The sequence below is a fragment of the Drosophila navojoa genome, chromosome X (genome assembly GCF_054131105.1).
Source record: "Drosophila navojoa isolate 15081-1374.11 chromosome X, UAZ_NAV_1.0, whole genome shotgun sequence".
Lineage (NCBI taxonomy): Eukaryota > Metazoa > Arthropoda > Insecta > Diptera > Drosophilidae > Drosophila > Drosophila navojoa.
The window spans coordinates 32733979-32748026 of NC_142895.1; the positions used below are offsets into that span (position 1 = coordinate 32733979).

Below are 14048 nucleotides of genomic sequence, written 5' to 3' on the forward strand. Positions count from 1 at the left end.
TATATAAATAAGATAAGATAAAATATAATACATATATATAATGAATACACATACAGCCATTCAAAAAGCATTGTATATTGAATGCGAGCATTAAGCGGCAATGCTAGGCCCCGTAGGTCCCGAGCTAATCCAATAATTGCCTTTTTGACCTCTTCATTAGGGAAGCATTTTGTATCCATTAACACATTTCCAAGCGATTCAAACTGATCTGCAAAATTACAACATTTATTATATTCTTAATAATTGATAATTAATAAAAAAATCGACTTACTTGTAAGTGGAGTAAGAAAATTATAGAATCGTTCTTCATCTTCTCCCAAATCAAACATTAACAATCTACTTAGAGAAGTGTAAAACATTGTACGACAACGCATTTCGTTCAGGGATGAGCTCGTACCAAGAAAAGGAAAGTGTTCGCTTGTGTGATGTGTTAACATAAACTGTACTTCTTCAAGGCGCGCTAATTTTCGCACTGAATTAAAATGTACAGAAAGATCGGATAATAAAACTAAAGTTTTTGTAATTATTTGCTCAGAGCGGCCCCAAAATTTCAGATTTGTAATACTGCAAAATTTAAAAGTTATTAGCCATTATCAAATTGATAGAAAATACATACATTTTACGGTTAATAAAACTGAGCAACATCTGCTCATCATTTAGTCCGAAGACTTCATTGAGTCGTTTATAAACAGTAGCCTTTTGAGCCTGATCACTGCTATGCATTTTGCGAACCTGGTCTAAAAAGCTTAAAATGGCCAGTTCGAGCTTTTCGCAACCAGTTTGAGGTAGACGTGAGTCAGTTAAACTCATTAGCTGCAGTACACGAATAACAAGCTCTGCATCCATATTATCGTGCTCGTCACTGGTAGTTACAGAAAGTCTTCCAACAATAGCCGAACCAATTATATAAACCAACCATGTCAGCTGTAACTCATGAACAGTTATATCTATGGGGCTTGAATTATGTGTCTGTAAGAGATTTTCGTATTCTCGGGCCTTTTGGTCGAAATGTTGTACAAGAAGATTGCAAGTCTTATTATATTCGCAGCGCTCGATTACCGATAACTGCTCAAGTTGCTGTTGCACCATACAAAGATCGTCCAATGGATCCTCCATATTATCACGTACAATCAACGTCACGGCATCTAGACGAGACTCTATGTACGCCTTAATAACTTCTGGTGTGTACGTGCCAAGCAAGTGTGGATCCGGCGATTTCACATACGGTACTGATGCAACCATACGCTGCCATAAGGTAAGTAAATAGTGCACACTATTTGGAGCAAAGAGCCACATCTGTGAACATTAACAATGTCCATTTTTTAAAACTTACTAAAAAAAATATACTCACATGTAATGATTGCACGGTAAACTTTGCTATCAATTCTATGGCTTCAGGGTAACAAGGAACGGCTATGAGCTCTCCAAGTTGGTAATTGGACTTCAAACGTGCTAGCAATCGACAAAATTCATGATAATTATCTGGATCACTTAGACCCTGAAGTAAAACATTTAAGCGGTACTGTTAAATATATATTTATATAACTCACTTACATGCAAATTTGAGAGAATATTTTTAACACCTTCTACCAAATTTGTGAGAAATTTCGTTCTTTCAGAGTTACTAAATAAAGACCGACGTACGGATGTCATTTGTACTAGACATGACAGTGAATAACTGGCTAAGCCATTCGGTAATATTTGATATAAGTCAAAAAATAATTTTAATGTGTTTGTATCAAGAAATGCAGGACGCCAAGCTGTTGGTATCTGTGTATTAAAGGACATTAATCATATTTTAATCAGTTTTTAAAAAGTAACTTACCTGGACATTGTTCATATCATCTGCTGACTCATCGGTGGAACTGCCAATGAAGTCAAAGCTTAGGCAGTTCTTCGTAAGCCGCAAAACTTGTGATATTAACCTATATGAGCAGTATATAAGAATTAATTCAAATTCATAGCATTCATTCATCCAAATGCACAGCATCCTATTCTAATAACATATGTATAAGTTACTCGCCAGTCACAGTGTCAAAAAGTATTGGCAAGTGCAGTTGTCACTTTAGTTCGAACTCAAAATCATTCAGACAATTCTTAGTTGAGGTAGACAGCCAATGTTCTCGTCCCATGCATACACACAGGCACATACACACACGCACATGTAGAAGCACATAGGCATACAAATGCTTCTACAAGTGATATCTCATAATTGTTCGATTCAGATCCCATTCGCTAATCAAATGTATATGCATACATACACACACAATCAAATGTATATGCATACATACATATATATGTATGTGAGCACTTCACAAGATCAACCAAATGCAGTAGTTAAAATTGCTACAAACAGCACGAGCTTCGCACACAGACATACAAATGCTATTAGTACATGTAGCAAGGGAGAGTGTGTGCGTGCACGCTCGTCGCGAAAACATTTTTATTATGAGTACCAATGCTTTCATACCCTTCCCAAAAATCATAACGAAAACGCAAATATTTCGTACGAGCTTGGCAAACGGTTTAAAGAGTTCGGTATACTCTTCACACAGAAGGGAAGACATGGTTGGCGACTCTAGCTCTAAAGATATAGCATATATAAAATTATTATAGATATTTGATAAGCTTTTAATCGATAACCAAATAACGAGATGAGTTATCGATTTTTGAAGATAAACTCGATATGCTTTATATGCGGACATATTAAAACGAATTTCAGGTCTCTATATCTTAGCTCAGTTCGACTACTAACCATAGAATACATCGACCGGACACTTAACACTCAACAAAAGATCCCTCTATGCTCAATGTTTCCCTTGCTCTCTTTCTTTCTCTTGGCGCTCTCTGCTCTCTACACTATGTAAATGTATGTATGCATGTGAGCGCAAGCAGCAGCTCACGAAAATTGAAATTTCTTCGCAGCACACACACACACATGGGAAAGCTATTCCAAGCTAAGGGAGTGCAAAGTGCTTGCGAAGCAATGCTTTACGGCCGTCCCGCAAGCAACGTGCGTTACCTTTAGCCGACAAAACATATATTGTATTAGATAAGTAAAGTTGTTAATAAACGAATATAAAAAGAAAACAAGTTAGAAAACTCTAGTCGAGAGTGCTCAACTACATACTACCCTGAACCAAACTAATAGAAAAGCACATTTAGTATGGTTCAAATTTCAATTTCGATGTATTTAAAAATATTAATGAAATAGAAAACTCATTTCATCAAATATACATATACAAATTTTTTAAAAAATTAAAAAAAAAAAAAACCTCGACCCGCTCTGCATTTGAGCCCGAAACTTCCCGATCGAGCGCCACAACTTTTATCACGACGCCACCTCACGGCTCGAAAGTGCAATGGCAAAACTGAAATAGATTCACTGCTGCAGCGGCATCTAGCAAATCTAAGCCAAACTAACTGCTGATGAGATATTAAGAATGTGCTAAAAGAAGTTTGCATGTGTGCACACGTATAGGAAAACTGTTGTAGCTGCAGCACGTGCGTTTGTTAATTGGCCAAACATTTTACTATTTTTTAACGTCGATTGACTTACAAAAATTTAACTAAACTTACAGCATATGACTTACATATTCTATTGAATCATTGACAAATTCGAAAAAATTAAAAATCATTCATAATAAGCTACAGTGGCATTTGCCTTAATTCATAATGTTTTTAATCGATAATAAAATATCGGGAATAGTTATCAAAATCAAGTTTCTAGCTTTTATATCTTCTGCAATCGACGCGTTCAAACATACGGACAGACGGACAGGCCCAAATCGACTCAGCTTATCGCACTAATCAAGAATGTATATACCTTGTGGTGTCTGCCACGCCTCCTTCTGCCTGTTACAAACATTTTAACAAAACCATTATACCCTGATTTCCCATTATCAATGGGTTCAGGGTATAACAAGTAAGAAAGCTCTAGTCGAGATTGGTCGACAAAATACGAGTTTTTCAAAGATGAGGGTGAGGGGGTGGATCTAGGGATGGGGGGTTGTAAGGTGGCTCATTACCTTACATGGCGTTCATTTTGTAGCGAATAAGTTGAAGCCAATAGATATATTTTGTAGTGTAAGTGTGTGAACTGTTGGATTATACTTGAACTATATTTTGTAGCAGATAAGTATTTTGATAGAAAGTGAGTTCGGTGATAAGTAGGATAAAAGTTGGTTTTGCAAAGTAGTGCTAATTAGTTAATAAGTAGTCGTAAGTGTCGTAGCAATTATTTTAGGATATAAGCATAATTCAAATTAGCGGGCGGGCGCGTGATCAGCAATGCAACCGTGCGGCTCGAAAGCTCCCGGTGGTGAAAGTTGCATTGCTGACGCCGTGGTGAAATCTGCACGGCAGCAGAAGTGAATTAAAAGCTGCGTGCAGATTTTAATGAGTTTTGTGCGCTCGAAACGAACAGACGGGTTTAGATAATCGAGAATAATTTTGACGCGCGGCGCAGGCGACCGTGTGTTTTTTTGTTTGGGGTCGAATAGCGTGGTAAGCTAGACTTGGAATTGTAAATACTGTGTAATAAAGTAAGCATACATGAACATTGTCGTGTATTTATTTACAGCTAACTCGTCTGACATGCCAACCCTAAACGTTAACCATAACTAACTGTAGCTGCGCTGACTGGTAGTTTGAATGTGGTTTCAACCCGTTCGCCGGACGAGTAAATCTCCGGCAGTGAAAACTGTGTGGTCTGCGAGCGAATGCCGGCGACAACGCTGGGCGTTCCTCGACCCACGGTCTACTATACGCAGTGGCCTCACTCTCCACAGCACGCCTTAGCAACCCCGACCCCAGCAATCTAGAGTGCGCTTGATCGCGCCACTCGATTGCTGCGTGGGCGTTTTCGGCGAGTTCAGGCCGCGTAGTTGCCTAGCCTATAACAGCCCCCCTCCTCTCCCATTTCGCTAACTCTATATGTCCCGTAATAACTTATAAATTTCTTATAAGTTATGGCCCTGGGTAGACTGAGACTTTGACCCCGGCCTGAGATAAAGTAACTTTACAAGTAGCGCCCGACCAGAGACTGCGGGGCTGGATAGAGTGTGGTATACTGGCGGCGTAAAAACCTGCCGGCATACCCAAATAGAGGTGATGGTTAATAGAGGCGATTATGAGGTTATGTGTGTGTAAAAGCAGCGAAAATCGAAAACATTCGTGGTAAAAAAGTGCAAAAATTAGTAAGCAATGACACCCTACGATGGCTGCGGGGTCGCGGGTTAGAAATTTCGGGAAGCGTCAAGCGAGAAACAGTTACGTCGCCGAAAGTACAGTGCGTGCAAAAAATGTTGCGAAGAAGCGCAAGTCGAGCACGCACATGCACAAGCATAGGCACGCGCGGGGGCAGCATGGCAAGCGTCGTCGAGATCTGGTAAAGAAGAAAAAGCCATCGAAAAGCGACATATGTAGAGTGGGTATATGTGCGCACCTCAAGAGTAAGTAATGGAAATGTGAGAATTAATATGATATAAAAATATCATAAGGGCCATAGAACATTATGAGTGCAGGGTAGGTATTTATGCGGGCATGGGCAAGCGCGCGTACGTATATATGTGTGTGCGATAACGACTGAGAGAGAACATACGGTCAAGCGTATGTATATATGTGCGCATATGCGGGTGCGTGTATATGTGTAAAGATGCGCAAATGAAGCTAGGCGATTTTGATTGTAAGAATGAACAGCGGACCGACGCCAGAGTAATAGAGTATGTATATATGTGCGCATATGGGGGTACGTGTATGTGTGAATATGCGCATGTGACATTAGGCGATTTTGATCGCGAGAACGGACATTGGGCCAAGGCCAATGTAGAAGCAAGTAAAAATAAAATAAAAGAAAATAAAATAAAATAAATTTATATAAAATAAAATAAAATAGAAACAAGTAAGAAAGCTCTAGTCGAGACTGCTCGACTACGAGATCCCCTGAACTTCGAGCAACTGATATTTCAATAATAATTCGCACATACACACGCACACACACACACACACACACACACACACACACACACACACACGCATATACAGGCGATTGAGCTCGGGTTGCGCTGCAGTGTTGGCGATATTATGAGAACTTATTTGTGGAATAATTTAATTTCTAGACGTACGATCGTAATGAAACTTTCAGAACGTAATCATGATGTATAAATGTATGTGTATACCGAAGCTCAAGTCTATAGTATTTGATATACGACTTCTTCAAAGATGAGGGTGAGAGGGTGGATATAGGGGCGGGGGGTAAATTCTAACAAAAACCGAAATTGTATAAAATTCGTCTTAATATATATTTAAAATTTGGACACTCTAGCTATAATGATGTAGGAGATATAATTTTTTAACTGACTTTCGATAAGGTTTTTTATCGATAAAAAAATATCGGAATGAGTTATCGTTTTTTAGTAATAAACTCGATATGCGCGCGATATATACGGACATTTAAAAAAAAAATTGAAGTCTCTAGCTCTTATATCTTCTGAGACCGACGCGTTCATACATACGGACAGACGGACGGACGGACGGACAGACAGACAGACGGACAGGGTTAAATCGACTCAGCTTGTCCCCCTGATCAAGAATATATATACTTTGTGGGGTCTGCCACGCTTCCTTCTGCCTGTTACATACATTTCAACAAAACCATTATACCCTGATTTCCCATTTTCAATGGGTTCAGGGTATAAACATAAAATAAAATAAATAATAAACGAATAATTGATAATTAAAGAGAAAGGGGAAAACAAAAATGAATAATGAATAAATAGTAGGTAGATAAAATAAAATTGAAACAAATGAAAGGCGAAGTGAGGCGGAATAAAAGCAATGGGAGTGAAGTAAAGCAGAACAAAGTCAGTAAAGTCAATCAGGGTGAAGAGAAGTCATGTAAAGTAAAAGTAAAAACAGAATCAAGCGAAATGAAAGCAAAGCAAAGAAGATAAAGCAATGTCGACCAAATTAAAGTAAAAATAAAGTCAAGTCGAGCAAAATAAAGCTAAGGTAAAAAAAAAAGGAAAAGTGAAGCAAAGTGAAGTAAAGTGAAGTCGAGGAGAGTGAAACTAAATAGAGAAAAGTAAGGTAAAGAGAAGCGAACTAAAGAAAAGTCAGGTAAAATTAGAGCGGAAAGAGTAAAACAACAATATATATAAGAAGAAAACGAAAGAAAGAATAAAGAAAAGAAAACTTGATTAAGCGATCGAAATCAATCAAAGCAACAGGACAGGACTAGTATAAGCTAAGAAAAGAAGCAGAGTATCAAGGCATCAGGAATAGAAGGACTACCCCACAGTTCGGGATTAAGCGTCGGCTGGGTCTACCAGCGCTGCAAAGAGGAATTGATAGCTGTAGCACGAGATCTCGGCCTTGACGATGAAGGAGAGATTATCATCGTTCATCCAGGGCGGTAACGCGTGAATGTCGTAACGCGCCAGTGGTATTCTGCCGACACTGTGGACAACGAGGCCGGACTGCGAAGGAGTGCTGCGAACGGAACAGCGAGGGAAACGGCAAGGGGCGCACTCCGAGGGAGCGGAGCGGCGCCGTTTAAATACTGAGGACGAAGAAAGGTACCCGCTCCAAGTAAAAGAGTGGAAGGTCGTCGCAACGGTGGTCATCGGGGGTCAATGGATGACCGCCACGATTGACACCGGGGCTACGCGCAGTTTTGTCAGCGAGGACTGTGTGCGCCAACGGACGATGCGGGGCGAGTGCTGCCAGGTGGAGTCGCGAATCAGGCTGGCCGATGGATCGGCGCTGAACGTAACGAAGATGATAAAGACGGACGTGAGTCTAGCTGGGAAGACGGCGGAAACGGTCCTGCTTGCAATGCCGACCATGCTCGACCATGTTATCCTCGGGATGAACTTTCTCTGCGCCATCGACACCACGGTGCGTTGCGGCAAGGCAGAGCTGGAAATGAGGAAGGTGGACGGGTAAACAAGGCATGGAGAAAGGTAGCAGCGGTTTCAGAGGACGGGACCAGCTCGCGAAGGAGTCGGGCCCAGAGGTGTTGCGCGACGCCTCGACACCAAAGGAAGACCCAAGGTCGTCGATCGCGATATCGACAGCTGACGTGCAGTGCGCGTCGAGCCTGGGTACGCCACCCAACGAGCAGTAAAAGATGGGTGAGAGAAAATGGACGAGCAAAAAGAAAATCATTCACAAGAGGAAGCGAATGAACAAAGGAACGGCTTGGAGAGGATTGGAGAGGAGCTTCCGGCGATGAGGAAGAATGAAGAGAAATGAGGCAAAGCCCTGGACCAGAGAAAGGGAGCTGGGCCTCCCGCCAGAGTTTAAATCAGTCGAGCTAGAAAAGGAAGGTGAGAGGATGAACATGGAGAAAATGTACGATCCGCGCTAGCAAGGAGTAGCCGGACGATTTGGAGGAAGAACTACAGGAGTTTCTAGAAGCGGAGTTGGCACTATTTGAAGATCTCGGAGGCGTAATGCAAATTGCTGAGCATAGCATCCGAATGAAGGACGACAAGCCTTTGAAGCAAAGGTACTACCCTAAAAATCCGGCTATGCAAAAAGTGATCGACGAACAAGTGGACGAACTGCTTTAAGCTGGGGCCATGGAAGAGCTGCCGACCCGAGGATCCTCCACATTTTGGAGAGGTTGCGATACGCACGATTCATATCCACGCTGGATCTAAAAAGCGGTTACTGGCAGATCCCGATGGCGGCGGATAGTAGAGAATACACGGCGTTCGCTGTGCCAGGCAGAGGACTATTCCAAGGGCGAGTAATGCCATTTGGTTTGCATTCGGCGGGGGCGACATTCCAGAGGGCCGACATGGAACTCCACGCATTTGCGTACTTGGACGACATAGTGGTCGTCGGGGCGACGAAGGAACAACACGTAGTCAATCTGAAGGAAGTTTTCCGGTGATTGAGGGCGGCCAATTTGAGAGTCAACAGGAAGAAATGCAGTTTTTTCCGAGAGAAGTTGACATATGTTCGCCACATGATAAGCGGTGAGGGGACTTGCACCGATCCCGCGAAAGTTGAGGCGATCCGGAGCCTCCCATTACCTTCGAATCTCTTTCGGCAATGCCTAGGAATGGCATCCTGGTATACACGTTTCGTCCAAAGGCTTCTCAAGAAGGATCAAAAGTAGATCTGAGGCGAGGAGCAGGAAGAGGCACTATGGGAACTCAAGGACAGGCTAACAAAGAAAGATGCGAAGGCCTGGAAGGCTACCGATTCGACGTGGTCGCGGATCAAATGGCGCTGAAACGGCTCAACTCGGTGGACGTTAGAGTTGCAGCAGTAACAATTCGACATACGTTATCGTCGAGGGAGTCTAAACATAGTGGCTGACGCACTGTCCCGGCACTGTCTCCCTTGCGGGTGGATACAGAAAATGAGAGAGAGGATTGCAAAGGAGCCTGAAAAGTTCCAGGACTACGTGGAGGAGAACAGACAACTATATCGGAATTTGGGTCATCGGATAGACGAGGAGGATTTTTTCCCATGGAAGCTCTGCGTCCCTAGCAGTTTTAGGAGCAGAGTGATGACGGAGTGCCCCGACGCTCCTACAGCTGGACATCAGGGAGTGAGGAAAACGGCAGCACGACTCGCGCAGAGGTACTATTGGCTGGGAGGTACTATTGGAAGCGCTGCGAGACGTGCCAAAAATTCAAATGCGTACAACAAAAGCCGGCCGGGCTGATGGCGCCTAAATTTGATGGCCCGTACAAAGTCGTCAAATTCATCTCCCACAATGTGGTGCGCCTGAAGACGGAAGGCGAACGCAAAAGGAGAGTGGCCAATATAGCGCAGCTGAAACCATTTCACCGAGGAGGAGAGGAGGAGATCGAAGTGATCCCAGAAGTTGAGGCCGGAGAAACGGTGGCTGGGGCGCAGCCAGCGTCGCTTAACGACGAAGACGACCGGTCCCCGACCACGAACCGGGCCCCCGCATTCCTACGGGCCGGGGGAAATCGGCAGATGGCGCCGAGGGTTCATTCACACGTCGGCGGCGCCGGAAGAGGAATAAGCCCGGGAGCGAGCGACGGACGTCGGTATGAGTCGGCGGACACCGATTCAAACGAGGAGAGGCGCTCACGAGCGGACATGGCTGAGTTGCTAGATGGCTGGGAGCTGAACCTCGAAGAGGTGCTCAACGAAGCGGACCCTGAGTCGAAGAGGATGCTGCCCTTGATCTGGAGGGTATAACCTGCTGGCCCTGAATTGAGCGCGGAGGTGATCCAGTTACTAAGGTGGAAAAGCGTAGACGACGACATAGGAGGACCCGTTTCCAGGTCGCGGCAGGCGAACGCGTCTACATGGTGACGGACAACTCATCGGGGGGTGTTGTCGTCTTTTTGTCGAAGTAAGGGAGGTGTGCGTTCATTGCGTTCATTTTGTAGCGAATAAGTTGAAGCCAATAGATATATTTTGTGGTAGGTGAAACTGTTGGACTATACTTGAATTATATTTTGTAGCAGATAAGTATTTTGGTAGACAGTAAGTTCGGTGATAAGTAGGATAAATGTTAGTTTGTAAAGTAGTGCTAATTAGTTAATAAGTAGTCGTAAGTGTCGTAGCAATTATTTTAGGATATAAACATAATTCAAATTAGCGGGCGGGCGCGTGATCAGCAATGCAACCGTGCGGCTCGAAAGCTCCCGGTGGTGAAAGTTGTATTGCTGACGCCGTGGTGAAATCTGCACGGTAGCAGAAGTGAATTAAAAGCTGCGTGCAGATTTTAATGAGTTTTGTGCGCTCGAAGCGAACAGACGGGTTTAGATAATCGAGAATAATTTTGACGGTCGGCGCAGGCGACCGTTTGTTTTTTTGTTTGGGGTCGAATAGCGTGGTAAGCTAGACTTGGAATTGTAAATACTGTGTAATAAAGTAAGCATACATGAACATGGTCATGTATTTATTTACAGCTAACTCGTCTGACATGCCAACCCTAAACGTTAACCATAACTAACTGTAGCTGCGCTGAATGGTAGTTTGAACGTGGTTTCAACCCGTTCGCCGGACGAATCTCCGGCAGTGAAAATTGTGTGGTCTGCGAGCGAATGCCGGCGACAACGCTGGCGCTTGATCGCGCCACTAGATTGCTGCCGGCCTCCCGCCAAGTGGTAACCCAAATTCAGAGTGCCTGCAATAGGAGCATGTTACGTCGCAAACAGTTCACGCGACAACAATTGGTGGAATGTACGCAAATGCATCCAGGCGAGAAGAAGCTACCAACGGGCTCGTGGTAGGTCTACGTGTTTTGAGAAACAACTAGTTTACCAGGCAGCTAGAGAAGAGTTGAAGAAGGCCATTTGGAGAATGCTTTTTAGAGTTGTGTGACTCAGCCGAATATGACCCTTGGGGCAGGCCATATAAGATAGTAGTTAAAAGACTATACTCAGGTAGTCAGGTGCAGCCTACGGATCGTTTGGAGCTTAAATCAATTGTGGAAACGCTCTTTCCAGAACGATTAAGCTCCATACATGCCCCTGTGTCCGATGCTGCTGATCAGAGCTCAACGAGCACTCAAATTGTTTTAGTTACAGACGAGGAAATATTAGTAGCTCTCAGAGGTCTTAGAACTAACACAGCTCCAGGGCCGGACGGGATCCCAAATCGTGCGCTAAAGCTAGCCCTCGCCTTGCACCCTAGTACGTTTGCCGAATTATACAATGAATGTTTAATTCAGGAGACGTTCCCTGCAAAATGGAAAACTCAAAACCTGGTATTGCTACCCAAGGCTGGCAAACCACCGGAAGAGCCATCGTCGTATAGACCAATCTGCCTCTTAGACACCATAGGAAATGTGTTTGAGAAACTGATTTGCTTTAGATTGCTATTGCTAGCGCCGGGGGCCTGTCACCTAATCAATTTGCTTTCCGGACGGCCCGGTCAACAACAGATGCGCTAAAAAAAGGTTGTTGGACTGGCAACTTCCGCCATCCAGGGCACCAGATCGAGGCAGGAAAAAAAGCAATACTGCATCATTGCGACACTGGATGTAAAGAATGCCTTCAACACAGCTAGTTGGGATATGATACTGGATGCGCTAAAAACAGCAACGACGTCTTCTTTTAATGAGCGTCATAAGGTCTGCCATCCTCTACGCTGCGCCAATATGGGCAAGCGCGATGGCAATGCCGAGCTACAGCCAGGACATTTGCGCGATCTACAAACTGAGCGTGATCAGAGTCCGCTGCGCATACAGAACAGTCTCTGACGACGCGACGCTCTTCATAGTCAGCATGGTGCCTTTGGAGAACTTAATCGCCGAGGCCGTGGAACGGAGTGCATACGACGCAATGATATAAGAGCGAACAGCATAGCACGGCAAAGAAGGTGAAACAGCTCAACTAAACGGCAGTGGACACATGCTCTTATCCCTGAGCTTGAGCCATGGATAACCCGCAAACTCGGCGAAGTTAATTTTTATCTTTCGCAGATTCTATCGGGATACGAATGCTTTCGGAGCTACTTGAAGCGCTTTGGCCACGATGAAGCCGACGAATGTTCTTGGCGCGGACGAGGTCTGGTGGAGGACGCCAATCACGTCTTATTTGAATGTGGACAACATGGTCAACGTGATGTTGGAATCGGAGGCAGCTTGGGAACTTATAAGCACCTTCGCGACCACAATCATGATGGAGAATGGGGCAGAATCGAGCGAATACGAGCTATTCAGAGCAATGCTTTACGACCGTCCCGCAAGCATCGCGCGCTATCCTTGTAAATAAAGTTGTTAATAAACGAATATAAAAAAAAAACAAGAAAGCTCTAGTCGAGACTGCTCGACTACGAGATCCCCTGATCCCTACAAGCAACTGATATTTCAATAATAATTAGCAAATACACATTTTAAATTTGAAAACTCTAGCTTGAAAGATGTAGGAGAGATAATATTTTAAGTGATCTTCGATAAGGGTTTTTATCGATAAAAAAGTATCGGAATGAGTTATCGTTTTTTAGTGATAACCTTGATATTGGCGCGATATATACGGACATTTAAAAATAAAAAGTTGAAGTCTCTAGCTCTTATATCTTCTGAGATCGACGCGTTCATACATACGGACGGACAGACAGACGGACAGGGCCAAATCGACTCAGCTCGTCACCCTGGTCAAGAATATATATACTTTGTGGGGTCTGCCACGCCTCCTTCTGCCTGTTACATACTTTTAACAAAACCATTATACCCTGATTTCCCATTTTCAATGGGTTCAGGGTATAAAAACACACACACACGTATACACACACGCATACACACACTCACAATATTATGAGAATTTCTTTGTTGAATAATTTAATTTCCCGGCGAATCTTAAGGAAACTTTCAGAACATAATCACAACGTTTAAACTTGTGTGTATATTCCGAGGCTCAAGTCTCTAGTATTTGAAATACGCGTTTTACAAATACGATGGTGGGGAGGTAGATTATGGGAGGGGGGTGGTGGTGGTAAATTTCAACAAAATCGAAATTGTATAAAATGCATCTTAATATATATTTTAAATTTGGAGACTCAAGCCTTAAAGATGTGGGAGTCATAATTTTATAAGATTACAAAATGCCATCAGCCAATCGCATCTCAAATAAAGGTTGATGCAATCTTCACATTATGATGAAATAACATTCTTGGGAAATGCCTGCCACACACACACACAGCACGAACTGCACGCGCCGACATGGCCATCCAGACCATTACACGACCTCGTGCAAAAATAAAATTTTATTGACAAATTATACAAACTTCAATTTAACAAAGATAAGTTTTCTTACAAAACCAATACTAAACATTGACAAACGTAATGTTCAAATTCATTCATTATTCTTTTTTTTTATTTTCATTCTTAAACAAACATTTTATTTTAACATACTTAATATATTTCCATTATTATTAACTTAACAAATTTTATACATTATATCTTATGCTCTACACGCCGTGATCAAAACAACTGTTGTTCACTTGTGCTTGCATTTCATTTCCAGCCCTTCAGGCACCTCTACTGCCTATTTCAACAGTTTAACTTTCAACATTTTGAACACTGTCTGTTTCAACAGTTTCAT

At 43.1% G+C, this 14048-nt stretch overlaps 1 protein-coding gene across 2 annotated transcripts in view; it reads right to left on the minus strand.

Annotated features, from left to right (window-relative positions):
- Ranbp16 (Ran-binding protein 16) overlaps positions 1–14048 on the minus strand; it is a 46074-nt gene that overhangs the window by 17567 nt on the left and 14459 nt on the right. Inside the window, exons 4-9 of one of the 2 annotated variants that reach the window (XM_089264614.1) lie at positions 1826–1925; positions 1555–1770; positions 1352–1498; positions 617–1296; positions 272–564; positions 55–208 (exon numbers count right to left, since the gene is read on the minus strand). In XM_089264614.1, coding sequence (XP_089120740.1) covers positions 55–208; positions 272–564; positions 617–1296; positions 1352–1498; positions 1555–1770; positions 1826–1925 — 1590 coding nt within the window. The remainder of the gene's footprint in view (positions 1–54; positions 209–271; positions 565–616; positions 1297–1351; positions 1499–1554; positions 1771–1825; positions 1926–14048) is intronic. The other variant, XM_089264615.1, reaches the window with a different exon arrangement.